This window comes from Salvelinus sp. IW2-2015, linkage group LG36, assembly GCF_002910315.2.
Source record: "Salvelinus sp. IW2-2015 linkage group LG36, ASM291031v2, whole genome shotgun sequence".
NCBI lineage: Eukaryota > Metazoa > Chordata > Actinopteri > Salmoniformes > Salmonidae > Salvelinus > Salvelinus sp. IW2-2015.
The window spans coordinates 34,975,359-35,001,777 of NC_036875.1; the positions used below are offsets into that span (position 1 = coordinate 34,975,359).

The 26,419-nt window shown below is 44.0% G+C and overlaps 2 protein-coding genes across 2 annotated transcripts in view; one reads left to right on the top strand and one right to left on the bottom strand.

Annotated features, from left to right (window-relative positions):
• dnajb11 (DnaJ heat shock protein family (Hsp40) member B11) overlaps positions 1-10,385 on the bottom strand; it is a 27,047-nt gene extending 16,662 nt beyond the window's left edge. The window contains exons 1-7 of the mRNA XM_023981580.2: positions 10,215-10,385; positions 9,515-9,671; positions 8,688-8,785; positions 8,107-8,242; positions 7,470-7,612; positions 6,947-7,029; positions 6,795-6,852 (exon numbers count right to left, since the gene is read on the bottom strand). Coding sequence (XP_023837348.1) covers positions 6,795-6,852; positions 6,947-7,029; positions 7,470-7,612; positions 8,107-8,242; positions 8,688-8,785; positions 9,515-9,671; positions 10,215-10,288 — 749 coding nt within the window. The 5' untranslated portion in view covers positions 10,289-10,385. The remainder of the gene's footprint in view (positions 1-6,794; positions 6,853-6,946; positions 7,030-7,469; positions 7,613-8,106; positions 8,243-8,687; positions 8,786-9,514; positions 9,672-10,214) is intronic.
• A 131-nt stretch (positions 10,386-10,516) lies between these two features.
• LOC111959781 (TBCC domain-containing protein 1) lies at positions 10,517-16,119 on the top strand. Its single transcript, XM_023981579.2, has 8 exons — positions 10,517-10,948; positions 11,506-11,840; positions 12,092-12,247; positions 12,780-12,917; positions 13,191-13,419; positions 13,633-13,819; positions 13,957-14,460; positions 14,682-16,119. Exons 2-8 carry the CDS (start codon positions 11,508-11,510, stop codon positions 14,893-14,895), a joined length of 1,761 nt encoding a protein of 586 aa, XP_023837347.1. The 5' UTR covers positions 10,517-10,948; positions 11,506-11,507; the 3' UTR covers positions 14,896-16,119.
• Positions 16,120-26,419: the final 10,300 nt, after the last annotated feature.

Here is a 26,419-nt window from a genome sequence, read left to right on the forward strand (position 1 = left end):
CACAACATGCACCCATCCCCCACTATACCCCCACTCTTTGTACCCTTATAATAAACCACAGACCCACACACACTCCCCTCCCCCATGAACAGGCCCCTGTTAAAACAAGCGCACATAGAATCTCATCCTCGAGCAGAATGTAAGACAAAGAACTGTGTGAAGAGCCAATGGAACGTCGACATCAGGCCCGGACAGGACTACCCACGACCCAGATCGACCAATCGGAAGCCAGACTACAAGATTCAAGCATACCTTACTTGTTGCATATATAACCAGCACAAACTGCTTAGAGCTCTCTTTTCCGACGATTCCATACGAGTCAGACAGAAGGGGCCGTGCTGCACGATTTCAAAGATATTTTTACTTGTGAATAAACTGCCTTATTATACAATTATCCACCTCGTCCTATGTCTCAACTTGATCTCCTGTCTCCAGTAAACGTTTTATCAACATTACCAACATAATTAGAGCAGAAAGAAATACCGGTGGCGGTAATGCACGTAATTTATGAAAGTTGCCAATCGCAATATAAAGTCAAGAGAAGAAAAAGTCTGGAAGGAGGATAGATGACTAGAAACGATTCAGTTGACCGTTTTATGTGTGGATTAATTGTTGGAGTAGAGGACCTTGTGCATTTCAGGTAAAATAACTCAATGTTTATATCCTAGGACAAATTAGCTAGCAACAGCAAGCTAGCTAAGTAGGACAAATTAGCTAGCAAGTGCAAGCTAGCTAGCTAAATTTACATAAATGTTTAATGCTATTCAACCAGTCCCCAAATTAATGTCATTGGTTCAGTTTGTTTTGATATTTTAACCTGCGTGTCGTAATCGCGTTTGGTGTAGGGGGACAAAATACATTTACGCACGATGGCGCACGCGTGCAGCCGGTTTGGGTTCCGTGTTACTGTCTGTCCCTCCGACATTTGCAACATTGTTTCAATATTCAGATCTCCAACTGTCCCATAGTAATGAACGTGTAGGGGTCGGCAGTCGGGACGAGAGGGGGAGGCAGGCAGCGTTTCGCAGCCAGTCAAAATGATGAATCAGCTGGCATAATTTTTTATGGATATACAAAGAAAGGTCAATTGAAAAAAGTTGAAATGAATGAATGAAATTAAATGAAGTGCAGCTAGTTTGCAGTCTTTCCAGCTTCAGTTTGAAGTGATTGTGTTAGCTGTGTTGTTGGCTAGCTCCTCTGACAGTGTCCTAATGAGAGAGCACATTTTATATGCCAGGCAAATTCGTGCCTCATTAGCTCATTGTTATGGATGTATCCAAATAAATATCACGGGAAAACAGCTTAAACAAGTGCAGCTCCTTTTGTTATTCTGGCTGCACTGTTTGATGTGACTAAGCTAGACGTAGTTGGCTAGCTAGCAAGCAAGGGATAGGAATGTTGCCAGCCAGTATGGCAATGGAACATTTAGAACAAACGACTGTCGCATCCATAGATACAGAGCAAAAAGACTTAACGACTGGGTCGTGTCTCTGGCAACCGAACCAATAGAACGAATGACCAGCCGGCTTGGGTAGCAACCCTAGATTTGTTTCGGGACTATATCTTGTGGAAGGATTAAATAGTATGAAAAAAAATCATCTAAATAATGCTTTCAAGTAAAATATGTCAATCAATATTGGAATATGTTGGTAACCTGTTGTATAAAAGTGATAATGCCCTCGAAGCCGGTGTTGAGGATATATTGGCACGGTTTTCTGGCCCTCGACGAACAACACCCATGCTAAATATACAGTTGAAGTCGGAAGTTTAGGCTGGAGTCATTAAAACTCGTTTGTCAACCACTCCGCAATTTCTTGTTAACAAACTATAGTTTTGGCAAGTTGGTTAAGACATCTACTTTGTGCATGCAAAGTAATTTTTCCAACAATTGTTTACAGACAGATTATTTCACTGTATCACAATTCCAGTGGGTCAGAAGTTTACATAAGCTAAATTGACTGCCTTTAAACAGCTTACAAAACTCAAGAAAATGTCATGGCTTTAGAAGCTTCTAACAGGCTAATTGACATAATTTGAGTCAATTGGAGGTGTACCTGTGGATGTATTTCAAGGCCTACCTTCAAACTCAGTGCCTCTTTGCTTGACCTCATGGGAAATAAATCAACAGAAATCAGCCAAGACCTCAGAAAAAAAATTGTAGACCTCCACAAGTCTGGTTCAACCTTGGGAGCAATTTCCAAACGCCTGAAGGTACCACGTTCATCTGTACAAACAATAGTACGCAAGTATAAACACCATGGGACCACGCAGCCGTCATACCACTCAGGAAGGAGACGCGTTCTGTCTCCTAGAGACGAACGTACTTTGGTGCGAAAAGTGCAAATCAATCCCAGAAGAACAGCAAAGGACCTTGTGAAGATGCTGGAGGAAACAGGTACAAAGTATCTATATCCACAGTAAAACAAGTCCTATATTGACATAACCTGAAAGGCCGCTCAGCAAGGAAGAAGCCATTTCTCCAAAACCGCCATAAAAAAAGCCAGACTACGGTTTGCAACTGCACATGGGGACAAAGATTGTACTTTTTGGAGAAATTCCTCTGGTCTGATGAAACAGAAATAGAACTGTTTGGCCATAATGACCATCGTTATATTTGGAGGAAAAAGGGGGAGCCTTGCAAGCCGAAGAACTCCATCCCAACCGTGAAGCATGTTGGTGGCAGCATCATGTTGTGGGGGTGCTTTGCTGCAGGAGGGACTGGTGCACATCACAAAATAGATGGCATCATGAGGTAGGAAAATGATGTGGATATATTGAAGCAACATCTCAGAACATCAGTCAGGAAGTTAAAGCTTGGTCGCAAATGGGTCTTCCAAATGGACAATGACCCCAAGCATACTTCCAAAGATGTGGCAAAATGGCTTAAGAACAACAAAGTCAAGGTATTGGAGTGGTCTTCACAAAGCCCTGACCTCAATCCTAAAGACAATTTGTGGGCAGAACTGAAAAAGCATGTGCGAGCAAGGAGGCCTACAAACCTGACTCAGTTACACCAGCTCTGTCAGGAGGAATGGGCCAAAATTCACCCAACTTATTGTGAAAAGCTTGTGGAAGGCCACCAGAAACATTTGACCCAAGTTAAACAATTTAAAGGCAATGCTACCAAATACTAATTGAGTATGTAAACTTCTGACCCACTGGGAATGTGATGAAAGAAATAAAAGCTGAAATATCATTTTCTCTACTATTATTCCGACATTTCACATTCTTAAAATAAAGTGGTGATCCTAACTGACCTAAGACAGGTAATTTTTACTAGGATTAAATGTCAGGAATTGTGAAAAACAGAGTTGAAATGTATTTGGCTAAGGTGTATGAAACTTCCGACTTCAACTGTATCCTCCAAACACCGGCTTCTCTGGCATTATCACTTCAATAGACACTGGTGTATCAAGTTAGCTAACAGGGAGAGGGAAAGAATAAATCCTGTAGTGGCCATAGACATAGAAGAGTTGAGTCACATAAACAACACAAAACAGCTTCCACAACTGACAACCTACATCTTATATAATAGAGAGAGACAGGCTACCTAACACTGAGTGAGAAAGCATTTGCATACAGCAAGCATATAAACTCAGCAAAAAAAGAAACATCCCTTTTCAAAGACCCCGTCTTTCAAAGATAATTTGTAAAAATCCAAATAACGTCACAGATCTTCATTGTAAAGGGTTTAACTTTTTAGAGATAGGGGGCAGTATTCTGAAGTTTGGATGACTGAGGTGCCCAAATTAAACTGCCTGTTACTCAGGCCCAGAAGCTAGGATATGCATGGTAATATTGGATAGAAAACACTCTAAAGTAAAACTGTTAAAATAATGTCTGAGTATAACAAAACTGATTTGGCAGGCGAAACCCAGAGAACAATCCATCCAGGGAAAAATTGAGGTCATTGGATATTCCAATGCTTTTCTATGGGAAACCCACATTTTTAGGACACAGATTGCAGTTCCTATGGCTTCCACTAGATGTCAACAGTCTTTAGAAATTGTTCGATGTTTTTTTTTTTTTTAAATGAAGAAGTAGTCGTATTCTTTCTAAGTGTCACTCAGAAGAACTCTAGTATTTTGGTGCGCGTGAATGACTACGCGCTCCTCGTTTTTCTCCGGTATTGGAAACAGTTTATTCCGTCTTAAATTTTATCGATTATTTACATATTAGGATACCTAAGGTTGGATTACAAATGTTGTTTGAAATGTTTGGACCAAGTTTACAAGTTACTTTTTACATTCCTTTGTAGGCATGTTGGAACAGGTGTATTTCTGAATCAAACACGCCAAATAAACTGACATTTTTGGGATATAAAGAAGGACTTTATCGAACAAAATGACCATTCATTTTGTAACTGGGACATTTGGGTTTGCAAAAAGATGAAGATCTTCAAAGATAAGCGATTTATTTTATAGCCATTTCTGACTTTCGTGATGACTCTGCTTGGTTAGAAAATGATTGTGACGTGCACCGGTGAGGGCACACACTGGGTTATTTGTCTCCGGTATTGAATATACTATTTTCGGTCTTAAATTGTATCGTTTATTTACATATTAGGGTACCTGAGAATTGATTAGGAACGTTGTTTGACATGTTTGGACCAAGTTTATTGGTAACATTTGGGATTCATTTTGAACGAGGGGAAACCGGTGGATTATTGAATGAAGCGTGCCAAATAAACTTTTTGGGGATATAAATTTGGACTTTATCGAACAAAAGGACCATTTATTATGTAACAGGGACCCCTGTGATTGAAACCAGATGAAGATCTTCAAAGGTAAGGGATTTATATTATTGCTATTTCTGGTGCATCTGCTTGGCTGGATAATGTTTTTCATGCTTTTGTATGCGGGGCGCTGTCCTCAGATAATCGCATGGTGTGCTTTCGCCATAAAGCCTTTTTGAAATCTGACAAAGCGGCTGGATTAACAATTAGTTGATCTTTTAAATGATGTATGACACTTGTATTTTCATGAAAGTTTAATATTACGATTTCTGTCATTTGAATTAGGCGCTCTGCAATTTCAACAGATGTTGTCGAGGTGGGTCGCTTGAGGCGCGCCTAGCCATAACAATGCTTGTTCAATGAACGATAAACAATTAATGAACATGCACCTGTGGAACGTTCGTTAAGACACTAACAACTTACAGACGGTAGGCAATTAAGGTCACAGTTATGAAAACTTGGGACACTAAAGAGGCCTTTCTACTGACTCTGAAAACCACCAAAAGAAAGATGCCCAGGGTTTCTACTCATCTGCGTGAACGTGCCTTCGGCATGCTGCAAGGAGGCATGAGGACTGCAGATGTGGCCAGGGCAATAAATTGCAATGTCCGTACTGTGAGACGCCTAAGACAGCGCTACAGGGAGAAGGAGGACAGCTGATCGTCCTCTCAGTGACAGACCACGTGTAACACACCTGCACAGGATCGGTACATCCGACATCACACCTGCAGGAACGGTACAGGATGGCAACAACTGCCGCGTTTACACCAGGAACGCACAATCCTCCATCAGTGCTCAGACTGTACGCAATAGGCTGAGTGAGGCTGGACTGAGGGCTTGTAGGCCTGTTGTAAGGCAGGTCCTCACCAGACATCACAGGTAACACCGTCACCTATGGGCACAAATCCACCGTCGCTGGACCAGACAGACCTGGCAAAAAGTGCTCTTCACTAACGAGTCGCGGTTTTGTCTCACCAGGGGTGATGGTCGGATTCGCGTTTATCGTAGAAGGAATGAGCGTTACACCGAGGCCTGTACTCTGGAGCGGGATCTTTGGAGGTGGAGGGTCCGTCATGATCTGGGCGGTGTGTCACAGCATAATCGGACTGAGCTTGTTGTCATTGAAGCAATCTCAACGCTGGAAGACATCCTCCTCACTCAATGTGGTACCCTTCCTGCAGGCTCATCCTGACATGACCCTCCAGCATGACAATGCCACCAGCCATACTGCTCGTTCTGTGCGTGATTTCCTGCCAGACAGGAATGTCAATGTTCTGCCATGGCCAGCGAAGAGCCCAGATCTCAATCCCATTGAGCACGTCTGGGACCGGTTGGATCGGAGGGTGAGGGCTAGGGCCATTCCCCCCAGAAATGTCCAGGAACTTGCAGGTGCCTTGGTGGAAGAGTGGGGTAACATCTCACCGCAAGAACTGGCAAATCTGATGCAGTCCATGAGGAGGAGATGCACTGTAGTACTTAATACAGCTGGTGGCCACACCAGCTACTGACTGTTACGTTTGATTTTGACCCCACCTTTGTTCGGGGATACAGTATTCCATTTCTGTTAGTCATATGTTTGTGGAACTTGTTCAGTTTATGTCTCAGTTGTTTAATCTTATGTTCATACAAATATTTACACATGTTAAGTTTGCTGAAACTAAATGCAGTTGACAGTGAGAGGACGTTTCTATTCTCTTGTTTAGATACAAGGTTTGAGTCGCATAGACAACGGTGAATGCAAGTAGCGAACATTCCAAAAATCTTTACCAGTGGAGGCTGCTGAGGGGAGGACGGCTCATAATAATGGCCGGAGTGGAGTAAAGGGTATCAAACATGTTTTTCATGTGTTTGATACCATTCTATTCACTCCATTCCAGACATTATTATGAGCCGTCCTCCCCTCAGCAGCCTCCACTGATCTTTACATAACACTAATGTATTAGTGTTGACATAATGTCCTATACCAACAAAGCATGGCTCCTAGAGAAGTTATAGAAGTTAATAGTACCCTGATTAGAGCCACTATATTATTTGTGAAATAAGGAAATGCTGCTCTTACTTCATAACTTTGATGCGGAAGCGTAGGTCCCCTGGCTCTCCATCGATGTGAGGTTCGCCTTGAGAGACGTAGTTATGAGTTAGACACTGATACCACTTGTAAAAACTTTTTTTTTTACACCCATTATCCTGATGGTTGAGTAAGTAGCTTACCTTCCCCAATGAAAGGGTACTCCATCTCATCTCTCACTCCCTGTTCAATCTCTACCTCCAGAGTTCTCTCCTCATTCACCAGCCTGGGATCATAAGACAGTCACATTATCATCCTCATCACATAAAGAAAGAACCCATTGACTCCTGTGTTAACAGTCTTAACCAGATGCACAGTCAATATGACAGTATAGAACAGAGGTTCCCAACCTTTATCAGTTACTGTACCACCAACTACATGTTGTTCTGCCTGGAGTACCCCTGAAGTATCCCCTCATGTGCATTTTTACCAGTAGGCCTATGGTCTCATGAGTCTTCGCAAGTCACCCCTGTGGATTTGCCAAGTACCCCCAGGGTCCTAGTACCCCTGGTTGGGAACCACTGGTATAAATCACATCTTTAAAATGTATAAATTTGCACATTCTTTTTGTTTTTTTGCTGACAGCACCCAACCCAACATGCACACAACAGGGTAGGAACAGGACAGAGTCAACCACAAAGCAGCACCCCTGAAGCAGTGACTCACTTTATATTGGGGCACTCATCACACACTACTTCCTGGCTCATCTGGAAGCGTCCAGGTCCGAGTTGCGTCGTCCTCATTTCCTGTCTGCAGTTGCATTTCCGTTTCCCAGGGGCCTCTTTGGCTACAGGCTTGTTACGAACAACCTGAGATGAACATATAGGTGACGTGATGAGATTAGGATGTATGTGTTGGAATAGGGTAGGCCTGGTGGAGCATACAAATCGTATACAGTGGCCATGTCCGAATACCCGTACTTGCGTTCTAAATAGTAGCATTTTGGGTATGCGAAAATAGAAAGTTCTATAGTAGGTGACATTTTTTTTATTCAGTATGCTTTCAATGCCAGGATGTCATACTCCATTCAGCTTGATATCTAGTAGAATTCACTGCACACCATTGAGGAAGAGAATCGTTGATAAATCACAAGGTTACGCAGCCTACCAAAATTAACGAATCGCGGGAATGTACGCAATTTAGATGATGCATTCTCAGTATGGAGGAGCCTAGTATGTTATTTTATGCTTACTACATACATTTTTACTAAACAGTGCACAGTATGTAGTTTAAGTAAGTAGTAGGCAAGACAGATTTTGGATATGGACAGTATATACAGACCACCATAAGGGTTGAAGTGTACCTCTACAAAGTTCCCAGAGTACACCTCTTCGAGTGTGACCTCCAGGTCCAGCACAATGTCATTTCCTCTGGGGATGTTCCTGTCCTGTTGTCCTTGCCGGTTTCCTCCAAACATGAAGCCAAAGTCACCAAAGAAACTGGAAGAGGCAACAGAGTGTGAGGTAACAGTGGCGTAAGAGACATTATTTGGAATGTAGCCAGTGCTTGACATAGACAGGAGCTCAGTACCGGCACCTCAAATGTTCTACTGCTTGAGCTCCTGTTCCTCTTATAGAACATTATCTCAAAAGTATTGTGTAGATCCTGCACCTAAAAATAAACAGTACCGGCACCCAAAATGAGTACCAGCACCTATTTCAGTCCAAGTCAAGCACTGCTTGTAGCGGGAGCTTGTAATTTAACGCACTTCAGCCCGGTATTAAGCATTTATTACAAAGTAAAGCCCTGGTAAGCCTGGTCTCGGAGCGACCACATAGACATATACCCACAAGGATGATGAGGATATCATTGTTAAACACCGAGATCCTATATTCTGAAACCATCATGTACAGTATAGTAATCTATTAGGTAAACCTCCTGTACCTGGAGAAGATATCATTGTGAGAACCATGGTGGCCCTCTTTCAGACCATCCTCTCCATATGCATCATACTGCTTCCTCTTCTCTTCATCAGAGAGCACCTACAAACAGCACAACATCAGGGATTGACTCTTTTTAAGTCACAAAATACTGTAGAGTACATGGTTTCTTTACATTAGCAACATGAAATTAACTTTAAGTACAAATTCTTAACATCACATTTCACCCACTTAAATAGCTTAACCATGCAAAATGTATCAATCATGAAATTGGATGATGTTTCAAATCTACACGTTATCAGTGATCATGATGACACTGGTGAGGTGCGCATCATGGGATGTTTCACTGAGCCGCTCCGAGTGCTCCACGTCGTGCTTTCATGAGAGAACACTGACCACAGTATGAGCCAATCAGAGGCAGCCACACGGTCTTCTTGGCCAATCAAAATCACTATGTCGTTTCCAACAACAACCAAATAGATCGCTTCAGTTTCTTACAAAATACTTTCGTTTCGGTGCCTCGATCGTAACGAAAATGAGATAGCATGCTGAAGCCACATATTATTACACACCCACATCAAATGACTATTATAAAAGGTTAATAAATTATACATAACAATAGAGTACTATCATCTCAACACTCAGTTGCCATTCATATCTTTTACATCTCTTCATGAGACTGACAATGATGTTGATGGGTATTGTTTCTGAGACTAGCTACACAAGACAAGATCATCATGGCATGATATTGATAGCACATATTGTAAAACAAAAGTGCCATGCAAATAACAATTACCAGAGAGAAAAGTGATACAGGGGTTCACTTCCTACCTCATAGGCTGACCCCAGGTCTGCGAATTTGTCAGCAGCAGTTGGGTCATCTGGGTTTCTGTCAGGGTGCAGCTGGAGAGCCAGCTTTCTGTAAGCCTTCTTGATGTCCCTCACAGATGCAGACTTGCTCACCCCCAAGATCTTGTAGAAATCTCGCCTGTAGATAGAGGTGAAAATAAGAGGGGGTGTCTAGCTACCTACCGGATCTTAGATAGTTCCCCTTCATGATAGTGACAAGTGGAGTAGGGTTCACAAACGTGTGGTTTATCAGACTAAGAATCTTTGTGAAGTAAATCATTCTAAATGGGCATCACCCAGTCCAGAGTAATTCAGTTTGATATCAACGGCTCTCATTTTTGGAGTACAAAGCCAGTTGAGCAAGTTAGCCCACTCTTCCATGTCATTCCCTCGAGTAGATACACACGATTCACGATACTGGAAACAAAGGATCAGGCAGGGTGATGTTGACTACCCTATGAACAAGGACTTTATTTAAAGTGTTGTTCACATTGCTGAGATTGCTTCTTTACCCCTCCAAATAGTAGCTAGCTAACGTTAGCTATTTTACACATGGAGAACGGGCTTCAGAAGCGTAGACCAATCACAATGAAACATGTGTACCAGCTAGCGATACCGCGTTTGAACCGGTTTGACCATTGCAGAGACGGTGTGTTCGGGTTATATAGAAACACGTACTTACCCTGCAAGCACTGCTGTAACGAAATAAAGGACAAGACAGCAAACACTGCATAGATTCATCCCTTTAACGGCCATAGATACCAGTTTCTTCAAGAAACCAACAGAACAACCCGGCTTTTGAGGTATGGTTCCTTTCTGTCACTGATCCTCTTCCTTCTGTCAAATCAGAACCGCCCACATGCTGCCTGGAAGTCCCGCCTCTCGTGCTAACGCCCGCCCACCGTATATATCAGAGGCACATCCTACATTCATCCACTAGAAAATATACTGCCAATTATATATATAGCTCTTAAAGCGACAGCAATAAAAGCCGGTGTACACTTTTTAAATATCTTTGCAATATATTTTCTAGTGGATGAATGTAGAATGTACATCGGATTCTTACAATATGCCTGGTGCCTTTCAGCAATTCTCCCTTTATGTCGGACTTGACGCACCACCAGACAGTGCACTGTGCGCGCAACCTTCGCTCTGTGTAGTCGCGCGCAACAGATGAGAACATGCAAGGGCGCCAAATAGGAAGAACGTCGAACGTTCTGCAGCTAGCTACGTGCTGATCAAATTCACAGCATAGTAAACAAACCATACCAAAAGCCAGGTAGCTAGCTAAATACTGTAAGGTACTGAACTTTAATTTTACTTATGAGGGAGCTTGATCACCAGTTACTTTTCCTGGAACTTCGAGGCAGGACCAGAAATCGCTTGGACTAGTGGAAACTTGCTGAACAAGCCAAGGTAAACTAAGCGTCAAGTGTTTTGTCTGCTGCTAAGCCATGTTGCTAGCTAACTAGCTCGCTAACGTTCCCTTGCTAAATAAATAAATCAAGCAAATGCTGTTAGCTACCTACAGATCATCTCTAGTGGCCAGTTGTTGTCATGGGAACATCCGGCGTCCACTCTGTTAGCCAGGAAGGAACAGCAGAGTCAGACAACACAGACATTTGCAATGGAACAAGCAGTCACATATATAAAATAAAACATTATTTAAAGTGCTTTAGTGCACTAGCTAGTTATAAAGGGGATATTCTGTTTGCCCATAAGGTTCAAATTCAGTTTTTATAATACAGCTAGTTAGTTACCCTTTTAAATACGAGTTATCTAATAATACTGGAATATTGATCAGCAGACCAGAAGTCACCAATGAATAGGTGAACTCTTGTCTACAACCTTCTTAATTCAATGCACTACCATAGCTCAGATATCTCACCACACTCACTGTATGCTCATCCCTCTGTCTGACCTCTCACCCAGTTATTTTGTTCTTCCACTCCCTCCTCCTGGCCCACTAACAGCCATGGACCAGGGTGGTGGTGTGGCGGTGTGGCCTCGCATGGAGCCCTTCCTCTTGGGGGCTCTGCAGGTGGCACCCCCTACCAAACTCAGCCTGCACTACCTGCGCAAGATGGCTGCCTACGTGCACTCGCGAGAGGGCTGCTTCCCCATGCTAGGCTGGCTCATGTGGAGGCACATTGCCTGTGGCAAGCTGCAGCTCCCTGAGGACCTGGCCTGGCTCTACTTTGAGACCTTTGACCTGCTGGCTGGTCACCCTGCAGAGGAGAGGCTGGAGTGGGCTGAGAACCTGTCCCAGTGCTCCTCCCCCAGAGAGCTGGACCGCCAGAGGAGCAAGGTGAGCTGTGAGCACACTAAGGAGGGATGAGAAAAGGGCAGAGACCTGTATGACTATGTCCCCCAGGGATGTGTTGTCAGTTGGGCTGTAATAATATATATCCTGTTGTATCCCGCACTTTTTTTTGTTTAGACAGACTTTGATACAAGAGTCTGTCTATTATCCTTTTAGGTATTGTTTGTGAGACTGACCTATGTCATGTATTGGTTTGTGTTCAGAATCTCTGTATTTTCCTCTTCTCTCTTTTCTAGTTGTGTGTGGACACGCTGCAGTTCCTCCTCTTCCTCTACATTCAGCAGCTGAACCGGGTGTCTCTGCGTACGTCTCTGATTGGTGAAGAGTGGCCAAGCCCCCGCTCTCGCTCCCCCTCCTCGGACCGCGAGGCAAAGACCAGCTCTCAAAACAAGGTCCTGTTGCTTTATATTGCTTACAAGTTTAACGGCAGGCTGAGAGTGTAAATGTACACAATCCGTTTTTACGATTAAGTCTAACCTATCTCTATACTTGGACATTATTTCCTTTTCTTTCTTGAAATGCAAAGCAAAACATATTCTGATGGTCTAGTTACTGACATTTTATTATAAACTGGGTGGTTTGAGCCCTGAATGCTGATTGGCTGACAGCCGTGGTATATCAGACCGTATACCATGGGTATGACAAAACATTTATTTTTACTGCTCTAATTATGTTGGTAAACAGTTTATAATTGCAATAAGGCACCTCGGGGGTTTGTGGTACATGGTCAATATACCACGGCTAAGGGCTGTGTCCAGGCACTCCGCGATGCGTTGTTCATAAGAACAACCTTAGCCGTGGTATATTGGCCATATACCACACCCCCTCATGCCTCATTGCTTAAATATACTACCCCATTGCATTAGCTCCCATATCCATGCAATGTATCATTGTTCAGTCTTTTCCCCCTGTTGCTGTGATCAGAACTGGGACGACCAGGCCCACCTGTCCTTCCTCCAGACCCACCTGTGTGAGCTGCTGGAGCTGCTAGTAGAACCAGGCCAGCTGTCAGGGTCCGGCCAAGCCGTGAAGGACAGCCAGGTCTCTCTGGAGGCTCTACAGGTGAAGCGAGGGAACATGGTCCGCATCCCAAATAGAAACCTATTCCCTATACAGTGCACTACTTTTGACCAGAGCCATCTGGGCTCTGTAGTAGTGCACTATATAGGGAAATGGATGACATTTGGATGCACTCATCCTCAACTATATATTCTTGTATAAAACAGTGAAAGGTTCCATAACATGCCCAATATGTTGCAGTGTTCATTACATTTTTACAATACAACTATTTGCCTTTTCAGTAAACAACAATACAATAAAATATTTTCTCTACAGGGCCTCAGCCTGCTGCTGGAGGGCTCAGTGTCCCGCGGCCGGACCGTCCACCCCATCCACAAACTGCTCTCCAGAGCCCCACTCCAGGCCCAAGCAGGGTACTCCAAACTCAGCCGCTCCTTCTCCCTGCACCCCCTGCTGGCATGGCTCAGACAGGCCCTCGTCCCCAACCCCTTTGGGATGTCAACCTGCCTGAGGTCTGGGAAGAAGCTGGCCTGGGCTCAGCAAGGTAGGTTACTACCACCCAAAGTAAACCCTAATGTTGATCATTCATTTATATTTAGATGCACAGTCAAATAAGGTGTGTTAGTATGTTTTATAGAAATGAGTGCGTTATCTTGTAACTCTTTTCTAGCTCACCTTTTTCTGTGGGAGATTTAGAGAGCTATCAGGATTGAAGCATGGCTGTCTGTCCGTGACTGTCTGTTCTCCTGTCCTCTAGTGGAGGGAGCCATGAAGAGAGCTAAGATTGCCCGGAACACCCACACGGCCCCCCCAGGCAGCAAGATGGTGCTGATGTCACAGGTGTTCAGACAGACCTTGGCCAAGGACTCAGACAAGCTAGCAGGAGCTAACGTCAAAATACACCGCTGCAGTGACGCCTTTATCTACCTCCTCTCTCCACTCAGGTGAGAGGTTCTCTACACATAGTCAGACTGGACACTACACCTGTAGCATGCCCCATCTAACTACAAAAACAGATCCATTTCAGTAGAAATATCCCTTTTCTTAGATGAGATGGCATTCCCCGTGGTGTGTGTTTCAGGTCAGTGAGCCTGGACAAGTGTCGTAACAGCACGGTAGTCCTGGGTCCCATCGAGACCAGTATCCACATCCAGAGCTGTGAGAACGTCAAGGTGGTGTGTGTGGCTGGCCGTCTAGCCATAGGGTCCTCCTCCTACTGTACCATCCATGCCCTCACCCCCACCCGGCCTCTACTGCTCCCTGGGAACACTGCACTCACCCTGGGGCCCTTCCACACACATTACCCCTCCCTGGAGGATCACATGGCCAGTGTGGGTCTAGCTGTGGTGCCCAATGCCTGGGACCAGCCCTTACTGGTGGGAGTGGAGGGTACCATCCCAGACCCTGGATCCTACAGGCTGCTGCCGCCGGCTGAGTTCTGCCCCCTTGTGGTGCCCTTCAGGATGGAGGGGGATACGTGTGAGGTGCCAGGTGGGCTGCCATCGCTGTACCAGAAGGCCCATGAGGAGAGGGAGAAGAGTGTACAGGACTGGCAGAAGATGGTGAAGGATGCCCACTTGAACAAGTGAGTCATTAACAGAGAAGACCAAACTGCTAGATTTATTAATAATGGAAATTTGACCTGGACTCAGACTGAAAACATGAACTGCTTCCCAGTTTCCATGATCAATGTGAATTATGAAGCAACCCTTTAAAATGTCAGATTTTTATACAGGGTTGTGAGCTCTGAGGAGTCTGGTAATGTTCCTCTTGTTCCTCTATTCAGTCATGCGTCTCTGTTTTCAGGGAGCAGCGGCGTCAGTTCCAGGCCCTGGTGGAGCAGAAGTTCCATGAATGGCTGTTGGAGTCGGGACACAGGCAGGAGCTTGATAGCCTTATCCCCCCCTGCATCGCATCCCAGGACCCCTCGGACAGCGACAGCCTGGAGGCCAGGACCAATGACACCAGACAGGAAGGGACATCTATACGGGAAGTGGGACATACCCTTCTGCCTTGCTGACTTTTTGGGTTCTTGTTGATGGAGATCCCCATACAAAGCTCTTGCCTTTGCCTCTCAGTCAGCGTTTTGCCTCACAGCCACTAGCACTTCTAATCCCTTTGTTTGCCTGCTGTCTGTCCACAGTTCCAAGCAGGATCTGATCTGAGGATCAGTAGACTACAGAAGGAGGATGGTCTGGTATAGACGACTGGCTTTGTTCCCCTTCATCCAGCTGAGACTGTTGCGTCCCGATTCTCTACCCTTCTCCTGAAGTGTGTACTTGTACACTCCCTCTCATGTATTTTACAACGGTGTGGATGTGCAGGGTAGAGAATCAGTACAGAGCCAGTGGTCCTAGAGCACTTGGGGTACAATAACATGGTACCTATTGTTAGCCACACTGGTTAGATCTGTGTAGTGTGGTACCTCTGTAGTGGGTACTGTACTATTGAAATAATAGGGAATCAGGTTGTGCTGTTAATCCAGAGATTTACCTTGTCCAGTATGTAGAAGAAATGAATTAATGTATTCATGTGATTGTACAGTATGTATGATATTACGTCTTAATATCCCTTTTCTGGTAGCATAGGAGAGAGGGGTGTGATGAATTTAAAGGTCTGCCTCTTCAACAAATTCCAATGAATGTAGTACCTTCCTAGCCTGAGTGCCAATCTATTGTGCTATCATGTCAACTCCTTAATACTGTTTCAAAATGTTTGGCTTGACAATGATCAATGGAGATGGCAAGAGCACAAACAGATGTGGGACCAGGCTAGTACTTCCCTGGGATGGGTATTTGAAGCCTTTAGACTTTAGACAACACGCACCTCTAAGAGGATGGATGACAGGGCACATTAGTGTAATGAGAATAGAAACATGCCTTTGAGGGAGCAGTTCTATTCCATTATATGGGTCAAGGGACAGTGGACCTTAAGCAAAGATCTGTGTACTGTTAAAATTAGCCTAGTATGCGCCAGAGGATGCTGATGTGCTAGGTAACCTAAGTCTATCCCTTCTTTGTTAGTCCTCTCCCTTCAGTGTGTAGAAGGATGGATGATATTGTGGTTATTATGCCTTACTGCTGTAGCTTAGTTCTCAGTGACTTGCCTTTCAATTCAATTGCACTATGCTTCCCTACCTACACAATTACAATGGAATTCATTTACAATGGTTTCTAAGAGCACAATTTTGTTTAGTTCTCAGGTGTTCTTTAGACATCAATAAACTATTTGTTTTTTGCCTTGACGTGCCATTTTATGTGTTGTTGATGATTAGTGTATATCGACCTCAATGTTTACTTATACTGTTAGACTAATCACACACTATTACAATTAGCTGTAGCACAGTCAACATGTATAGAGATTACGCCAATGACCTTTTAAAGGGGGAATCTGCAGTTCAAACAATAAAGCGGCCACCCCGCCACTGATTTGGTAAAGAGCTGAGGGATGGGGCTGGAGGCAAGGACTGACCATCTGTAAGATCAAAATGATAGTTTTAACCATGTTTGAGGCTATACAGTGGTTGTTCACTACTAAATGTTTAATATATAAATATATCTCAACTACATTATTTACAAACATTGGAGTAAAACAAGCTGATGTTTGGGGTTTTGATGGGGTATGACAGTTGAACTAAGCTCATGAGGCCTTTACAAGTTATATTGTTCATGTAACGGTCGTCGTTGCATGAAGGAGGATTGGACCAAAGCGCAGCGTGTTAAGTGTTCATGATATTTATTAAATCAACAAACACTCGGAACAAAATAAATAAAGTGAGAAACGTAACCGAAACAGTCCTGTCAGGTGCAGAACACTAAACAGAAAATAACTACCCACAAAACACAGGTGGGAAAATGCTACCTAAGTATGGTTCCCAATCAGAGACAACGATAGACAGCTGTCCCTGATTGAGACCCATACCCGGCCAAAACATAGAAATAGAAAATCATAGAAACATAGAATGCCCACCCCAACTCACGCCTTGACCAAACCAAAATAGAGACATAAAAAGGATCTCTAAGGTCAGGGCGTGACAGTTCAAGAATCAATGGGTATATGTCATGAATTTAAAAGTCAAATGTGTGTAGCAATCCCATAATACCCTTTTAAAATGCTCTCTACTTATGAACTACCTGGAAACGTTCCCAACCAAACTGTCTTGGCTCTGTTCGGGCTCATGATATAGCTTGACTATATTTTGCCAATTCAGGGAAAAGGGACTGTGAACTGGTACATCAACTATTTTTGGCTAAGACTGGAGGGGAACAGATGTGGCACAATTCCACCTCAGTGTCACTCCTTCCTTTGTCTCTTTTGAACATTCATTGGCCCCAGAGAAGGAATGGAAGAGATAGATTGGCCTGCATACTTGACATATTTTTAGATTTCCATGCTTCTAAATGGTCTTCTAGTGTAATGGAACTTGTGTCTGATGTACACCTCCAAGCACACCCACACACCTCTCTGCCCTGCTGTTGTTAGTTGAAGACGTGACTACGCCTGGAGAGAACTTGTGCCACTTCAACTATTGGGAGGACAATATCCTCCTGCATCTGGGCAGAATTTGTCACACTTGGCAGACTGTTGGCATGAGGTGGTGGGCACAGTGGGCATAGGCTGGGTGGGGGTGAGGGGAGCAGGGTGGCATACAGGGTGGGTCTGTGTTGTGGTGGGTATGGCGGTTGAGGTGAGTTGGGGGGCATTTCAGCAAACCAGCAGAGAGGGGGTCAAAGGGCACTGTCACCATGTTGCCATTATGCTGTAATCCCACTTTGCATTTCTGGAAAAACCGAATAGAACTAGAATCACTGACTCATTTTTTGAATCAAATTTTCATGACAGCAATTGTTCCCCTCATAGTTTATAAAACTGGGAGGCTGGTTATATAAAAGGGATTGGGTGGTACGACCAGAGACATCCAGACTTCAGGGGGACCATCAGACCACTGCTATCTATCAAGCCTAGCCCACATACAATGTCCAAAATGGGCAGGGTGAGTAACAGAGATATGGCCGCTTGGCTCTGGGCTGCCACCGGCTCCATCAGAATAGGTTTTAATGCAGATGTGGACAGGACACTCAGGTTTGCCACAGGGATTGTATTGTGGCAGTAGTATAGCAGTGATTTTCTGTGGTGTGTTTGGTTTAGTTATGGGATGGTCCATTTGAATATTTTCTGTCAAACTTGACTGATTTATCCTGCCAGCCATAGTAATAACAATGTAATAGTCTAAAGATTGTCATGGAAGTGTATTTACAGAGTAATTAATAATAATATTAATATATTAATATTTACAGAGTAATTGTGTGTGATGCCATGGGATATACACAGTAAGTGGATGGCACTATTGCCAGACATCACAGCTCAACCCCATCTGTGAACTGGAATGTGGGTAAAAGCTTGTCAGCACTGATGTCCTACAGACACCTGGCCTAAACACTTAACGTGATTGGAAATCCAGTCTTCTATTTGGCATTCAAGTGCCATTGAAAATATTTACATGAAAGTTTTCCTGTGCTGGAAAAACTAACTCAAACAGATGGGTTTACCCCCGTCCATGGCTTTTAAACTGAACAAAAATATAAACGCAACATGCAAAGTGTTGGTCCCATGTTTCATGAGCTGAAATAAAAGATCCCAGAAATGTTCCATATGCACAAAAAGCTTATTTCTCTCAAATTTTGTGCACAAATTTGTTTACATCCCTGTTTGTGAGTATTTCTCCTTTGCCAAGATAATCCATCCACCTGACAGGTGTGGCATATCAAGAAGCTGATTAAACAGCATGATCATTACACAGGTGCACCTTGTGCCGGGGACAATAAAAAGCGACTCAAATTTTACAGTTTTGTCACACAACACAATGGCACAGTTTCTCTACCATAAGCCACCTCCAACGTCATTTTAGAGAATTTGGCAGTACGTCTAACCGGCCTCACAACCGCAGACCACGTGTACACACGCCAACCCAGGACCTCCACGTCTGGCTTCTTTACCTGCGGGATCATCTGAGACCAGCCACCTGGACAGCTGATGAGGAGTATTTCTGTCTGTATTAAAGCCCTTTTGTGGATAAAAACTCATTCTGATTGGCTGGGCCGGGCTCTCCAGCAGGTGGGCCTGGCTCCCAAGTGGGTGGGCCTATGCCCTCCCAAGCCCACCCATGGCTGCACCCCTGCCCAGTCATGTGAAATCCATAGATTAGGCCCTAATGAATTTATTTCAATTGACTGATTTCCTTATATGAACTGTAACTCAATAAAATCCTTGAAATTGTTGCATGTTGCGTTTATTGTTTTGTTCAGTACTAGCTGCAAAGAAAGCATCAGGAATGTATTGAGTGGATTGACTTGTTCTTTGGTAATCACCAGGCACTGGGAGGGTTGGAGTCTTCTGGATGATTTGAGCAAGGACCATATTACTTCAATATTTTAGGTTGGAAAAAGCCATTAATTGTGTGAAAAGGTAAATGGTCCTACAGTGCAATCCAGAGCATTTAACAAGCATAAGAACCCAAAGTCAACCCACTCTCTCCCCTCTGATCTCTTTTGCTTTCTTTCAGATTGTCTTTTTACGAGTATAAGAACTTACAGAGCCATTGTTGAGTGTGAAAGCGACTGCACAGACTTCCATTCCTACCTGAGCCGCTGTAACTCCCTCCGTGTGGAGAGTGGTGCCTGGGTGGTCTACGAGCTGTCTCTTATACACATCTAGATGTGTATAAGAGACAGGACAGGAAGGGACATCTATACGGGAAGTGGGACATACCCTTCTGCCTTGCTGACTTTTTGGGTTCTTGTTGATGGAGATCCCCATACAAAGCTCTTGCCTTTGCCTCTCAGTCAGCGTTTTGCCTCACAGCCACTAGCACTTCTAATCCCTTTGTTTGCCTGCTGTCTGTCCACAGTTCCAAGCAGGATCTGATCTGAGGATCAGTAGACTACAGAAGGAGGATGGTCTGGTATAGACGACTGGCTTTGTTCCCCTTCATCCAGCTGAGACTGTTGCGTCCCGATTCTCTACCCTTCTCCTGAAGTGTGTACTTGTACACTCCCTCTCATGTATTTTACAACGGTGTGGATGTGCAGGGTAGAGAATCAGTACAGAGCCAGTGGTCCTAGAGCACTTGGGGTACAATAACATGGTACCTATTGTTAGCCACACTGGTTAGATCTGTGTAGTGTGGTACCTCTGTAGTGGGTACTGTACTATTGAAATAATAGGGAATCAGGTTGTGCTGTTAATCCAGAGATTTACCTTGTCCAGTATGTAGAAGAAATGAATTAATGTATTCATGTGATTGTACAGTATGTATGATATTACGTCTTAATATCCCTTTTCTGGTAGCATAGGAGAGAGGGGTGTGATGAATTTAAAGGTCTGCCTCTTCAACAAATTCCAATGAATGTAGTACCTTCCTAGCCTGAGTGCCAATCTATTGTGCTATCATGTCAACTCCTTAATACTGTTTCAAAATGTTTGGCTTGACAATGATCAATGGAGATGGCAAGAGCACAAACAGATGTGGGACCAGGCTAGTACTTCCCTGGGATGGGTATTTGAAGCCTTTAGACTTTAGACAACACGCACCTCTAAGAGGATGGATGACAGGGCACATTAGTGTAATGAGAATAGAAACATGCCTTTGAGGGAGCAGTTCTATTCCATTATATGGGTCAAGGGACAGTGGACCTTAAGCAAAGATCTGTGTACTGTTAAAATTAGCCTAGTATGCGCCAGAGGATGCTGATGTGCTAGGTAACCTAAGTCTATCCCTTCTTTGTTAGTCCTCTCCCTTCAGTGTGTAGAAGGATGGATGATATTGTGGTTATTATGCCTTACTGCTGTAGCTTAGTTCTCAGTGACTTGCCTTTCAATTCAATTGCACTATGCTTCCCTACCTACACAATTACAATGGAATTCATTTACAATGGTTTCTAAGAGCACAATTTTGTTTAGTTCTCAGGTGTTCTTTAGACATCAATAAACTATTTGTTTTTTGCCTTGACGTGCCATTTTATGTGTTGTTGATGATTAGTGTATATCGACCTCAATGTTTACTTATACTGTTAGACTAATCACACACTATTACAATTAGCTGTAGCACAGTCAACATGTATAGAGATTACGCCAATGACCTTTTAAAGGGGGAATCTGCAGTTCAAACAATAAAGCGGCCACCCCGCCACTGATTTGGTAAAGAGCTGAGGGATGGGGCTGGAGGCAAGGACTGACCATCTGTAAGATCAAAATGATAGTTTTAACCATGTTTGAGGCTATACAGTGGTTGTTCACTACTAAATGTTTAATATATAAATATATCTCAACTACATTATTTACAAACATTGGAGTAAAACAAGCTGATGTTTGGGGTTTTGATGGGGTATGACAGTTGAACTAAGCTCATGAGGCCTTTACAAGTTATATTGTTCATGTAACGGTCGTCGTTGCATGAAGGAGGATTGGACCAAAGCGCAGCGTGTTAAGTGTTCATGATATTTATTAAATCAACAAACACTCGGAACAAAATAAATAAAGTGAGAAACGTAACCGAAACAGTCCTGTCAGGTGCAGAACACTAAACAGAAAATAACTACCCACAAAACACAGGTGGGAAAATGCTACCTAAGTATGGTTCCCAATCAGAGACAACGATAGACAGCTGTCCCNTCAACTACCGTCTCGGCTCCTGCAAGATGATCCACTTTGTAAGTCAGCCACTGCCTCCATCTCAGTCCTAGAGGGCATATGCAAGATGGGCATATTAGGCATCCCATTGCCAATGAAGCCGAGCACAGGACAGGACAGTGACAGTTCCCCCCGGCCTCAGAGCTTGGCCAATGAAGATCAATACCAGCATATAGCACTGATCACACTGATCGACCGATCGCTATGGGCTGACCTAGTGCTGGCAGAATCAGACATACACTTCCACTGTAGAATCAATACATTTTGCAACTTTGACACAACAATTCTGCAGAATATAGTGGTGGATATATTCTCTATAACACACGAAGTATTGTGAATTTTACAGAGATATGTGGCAATTATTTATTTCAGAAGGAGCCAGCAAAACTAGTGCACTCCATATGTGCTCTGGGTCATTAGACACCATTAGACATGCACCTGTCTGGGTTTGGACACGACTGGTTATTCCTGTAATTGTGTTATGGCCTACTATGTACTGTTGCTATGGTTACACCTCTTGGGTTTTTTCCAGAACATGGGTGTCCCTTTAGGGGGAGTTAGCAGGATGACATGTCTGGTTATTTTTGTAAAGTATGGTGGCTAGGGTCCTACATGTATGCACCTGTCTTAGTTGAAAAAATGTCTGTTTATTTGAACTACTTCTGTGGTTCTACGGGTTCCATGCCCTAATATAAAACCAAACTAAACGTAGTGCAAGGCAATAAGATAACGGTGGCTAAATGCCAGAGGGGAGGAGTCATTAAGAGGAGTTACTATGAGTGTGACGTAAGGAGGAATCATGTATAAAACTTGTGTGCCAAGACTGGAAGGCAGTTGTTATCTTTGAACCAGCTCGGCTTTTGTTATATGGTAATAATAACCATAATAATGTTATCTTTGAACTCACATGCTCCGGTATTTGTGAAATATGATTGACTGAATATTTCCACGACAGAAGCTATAAACGATGCAAACAGCAGAAGCAGGGGGGGAATACAACAGACATTGTTATAAAAAGAGATGTTTAGTTTCTCAAGAATATAAAAACATTGTATTGGTGATGGATCGGTAGACAAATTGATTTTTAGATTGAACAGAACATCGACAAAAACAGAACAATACAAACCTTACATTGTAGCCCCCAAACTAAACTACAATCTGAGTAAGAATCTCCCTACATATCTCTCCTCTCTTTCTCTGACCCCACATCCCCTCCCCCTTCTTTCCCAATCCCTTGCCTTCACCTCCACCTCCACTACTACCACCACCCCTCACCCCCATCCCCACCATGGCAAAGTGACTGGGAATATGGCAGAATACAAACAGTATAGTTATTCCCTCCGCAAGGCAATCAAACAGGAAAAGCATCCCGGAGTCGCCTCTTCACTGTTGACGTTGAGACTGGTGTTGTGCGGGTACTATTTAATGAAGCTGCCAGTTGAGGACTTGTAAGGCATCTGTTTCTCAAACAAAACACTCTAATGTACTTGTCCTCTTGCTTAGCTGTGCACCGGGGCCTCCCACTCCTCTTTCTATTCTGGTTAGAGCCAGTTTGCGCTGTTCTGTGAAGGGAGTAGTACACAGCGTTGCACGAGATCTTCAGTTTCTTGCCAATTTCTCGCATGGAATAGCCTTCATTTCTCAGAACAAGAATAGACTGACGAGTTTCAGAAGAAAGTTCTTTGTTTCTGGCTATTTTGAGCCTGTAATCGAACCCGCAAATGCTGATGCTCCAGATACTCAACTAGTCTAAAGAAGGACAGTTTTTTTGCTTCTTTAATCAGAACAACAGTTTTCAGCTGTGCTAACATAATTGCAAAAGGGTTTTCTAATGATCAATTAGCCTTTATAAATGATCAACTTGGATTAGCTAACACATCATGCCATTGGAACACAGAAGTGATGGTTGTTGATAACGGGCCACAGTAAGCCTATGTAGATATTCCATAAAACATCTGCCGTTTCCAGCTACAATACAACATTGTCTACACTGTGTTTCTGATCAACTTTATGTTATTTTAAAAAAGGACAAAAAATTAGCTTTTCTTTCAAAAACAAGGACATTTCTAAGTGACCCCAAACTTTTGAACGGTAGTGTGTATGGCAGGGTCTACAGACAATCACGGACTACAAAAGGAAAAACAGCCATGTCGCGGACACCGACGTCTTGCTTCCGGACAAGCTAAACACCTTCTTCACCCGCTTTGAGGATAATCCAATGCCACCGACGTTGCCCGCTACCAAGGAGTGTGGACTCTCCTTCTCCGTGGCCGACAAGAGTAAGATATTTAAGCATGTTAACCCTTGCAAGGCTGCAGGCCCAGACGGCATCACTATCTGCATCCTCATAGCATGCACAGACCAGCTGGCTGGTGTTTACGGATATATTCAATCTCTCCCTATCCCAGTCTGTTGTCCCCACATGCTTCAAGATGGCCACCATTGTTCCTGTACCCAAGAAAGCAAAGGTAACTGACTAAATGACTATCGCCCCGTAGCACTCACTTCTGTCATCATGAAGTGCTTTGAGAGACTAGTCAAGGATCATGTCACCTCTTACCTTACCTGACACCCTAGATCCACTTCTATTTGCTTTCCGCCTCAATAGATCCACAGACGATGCTATTGCCCTTGCACTGCACACTGCCCTATCCCATCTGGACAAGAGGAATGAATACCGATGTAAGAATGCTGTTCATTGACTATAGCTCAGCATTCAACAACATATTACCCTCCAAGTTCATCATTAAGCTCGAGGCCCTGTTTCTGAACCCCGCCCTGTGCAACTGGGTCCTGGACGTCCTGACGGGCCGCCCCCCAGGTGGTGAGGGTAGGAAACAACACCTCCACTTCGCTGATCCTCAACACTGGGGCCCCACAATGGTCCGTGCTCAGACCCCTCCTGTACTCCCTGTTCACCCATGACTGAGTGGCCACGCACGCCTCCAAATCAATCATCAAGTTTGCAGACGACACAACAGTAGTAGGCTTGATTACCAACAACGACGAGACCGCCTACAGGGAGGTGAGGGATCTGGGAAAATAACCTCTCACTCAAAGTCAATAAAACAAAGGAGATGATCGTGGATTTCAGGAAACAGCAGAGGAGGTACCCCCCCCCCCATCCACATCAACGGGACCGCAGTAGAGAAGGTGGAAAGCTTCAAGTTCCTCGGTGTACACATCACTGACTGAAATGGTCAACCCACACAGACAGTGTGGTGTAGCCGCAATAGTGCCTCTTCAACCTCAGGAGGCTGAAGAAATTTGGCACCTAAAACCTTCACAAACTTTTACAGATGCACAATTGAGAGCATCCTGTTGGACTGTATCATCACTAGCCCATTAGACTGCTGCCTATATACATAGACTTGAAATCACTGGCCACTTTAATAAATGGAACACTAGTCACTTTAATGTGTTTACCTATTTTGCATTACTCATCTCATATGTATATACTGTATCTTAGTCTTAGTCTCTGACATTGCTCGTCCAAATATTTATATATTCTTAATTCCATTCCTTAGATTTGTGTGTATATGTTGTGAAATTGTTAGATATTACTTGTAAAGATGTATATTACTTGTAGAGAGTCAGGAAGCAAGTTCAGGGAGTGAATACATTTAATTAATAAACAAAACAAGAAACACAAACAGCGTACCGACATGACAGGGACAATTACGACTGGGGAAGAAACCAAAGGAAATGACATATATAGGGTAGGTAATCAAGGAGGTGATGGAGTCCAGGTGAGTGTCATTATGCGCAAATGCACGTAGAGCTGGTGACAGGTGTGAGCCATAAACGAGCAGCCTGGTGACCTAGAGGCCGGAGAGGGAGCACAGGTGACAGTACCCCCTACCCGACGCGCGGCTCCTGCCGCAGGACGCCGACAAGTGGACAATCCCGGTGATCAGGAGCGGACCGGTCACCTCTGCTAAGGCGCGGGAGCATGACGACCTAGAGCGCCGGAGAGAGCATACGTGACAGTATCCCCTATCCGGCGCAGTCGGCTCCAGCCGCAGGACGCCAACCACAGGGACGATCCCGGGGATCCGGAGTGGACCGGTCGCCTCCGCTGAGATGCAGAAACCTGACGAACCGGCTGAGGAGTAAGAGCCTGATGAGCCAGCTGAGACTTCCCCGGTTGCCTCGGCTGAGGCATGGGAACCTGTTCATCCAGTTTAGTCATGGAAGCCTATAGAACCCGCTGAGGCATGGGAGCCTACAAACGGCTGAGGCCTCCCAGGTAGCTCCGGCTCCAACACCCGGACCCGACATCGCCTCCAACACAAAAACAAAAAAAACACTTCCTGATGCTTCCCTTTGTTGAGTCGTCATTCTGTAACGCTGAGCGCTGAGAGTCGGGAAGCAAGTTCAGGGAGTGAGTGTTTTAATAAAATAAACGGAACATAAACCGAAACACTAACAACACACAGACATGAAACAAAAACAATGATGACTGGGGAAGGAATCTGCTAAACACGTGTATGTGACCAATAAAATTTGATTTGATCCTATTACTGTGAGTCCTATCCTTTTACTATGAGTCCTATCCTTTTACTGTGAGTCCTATCCTTTTACTGTGAGTCCTATCCTTTTACTGTGAGTCCTATCCTTTTACTGTGAGTCCTATCCTTTTCCTATTATGGTGAGTCTATCTATTATGTGAGTCCTAATCTTTATGTGGAGTCTATCCTTACTGTGAGTCTATCCTTTTCTGTGAGTCTAGCCTTTACTGTGAGTCTATCCTTTTTACTGGTGAGTCCTATGCTTTTTACTGTGGACCTTATCTATCCTTTTACTGTGAGTCTATTCTTTTAATCTGTGAGTCCTATCTTTTACTGTGAGTCTTC

Coding starts and splice junctions, on each gene's coding strand:
- LOC111959781 (XM_023981579.2), top strand. CDS start 11,508: ATGGACCAGGGTGGTGGTGTGGCGGTGTGGCCTCGCATGGAGCCCTTC. Junction 13,420..13,632: donor GCTGGCCTGGGCTCAGCAAG/GTAGGTTACTAC, acceptor CCTGTCCTCTAG/TGGAGGGAGCCATGAAGAGA. Junction 13,820..13,956: donor TACCTCCTCTCTCCACTCAG/GTGAGAGGTTCT, acceptor TGTGTGTTTCAG/GTCAGTGAGCCTGGACAAGT.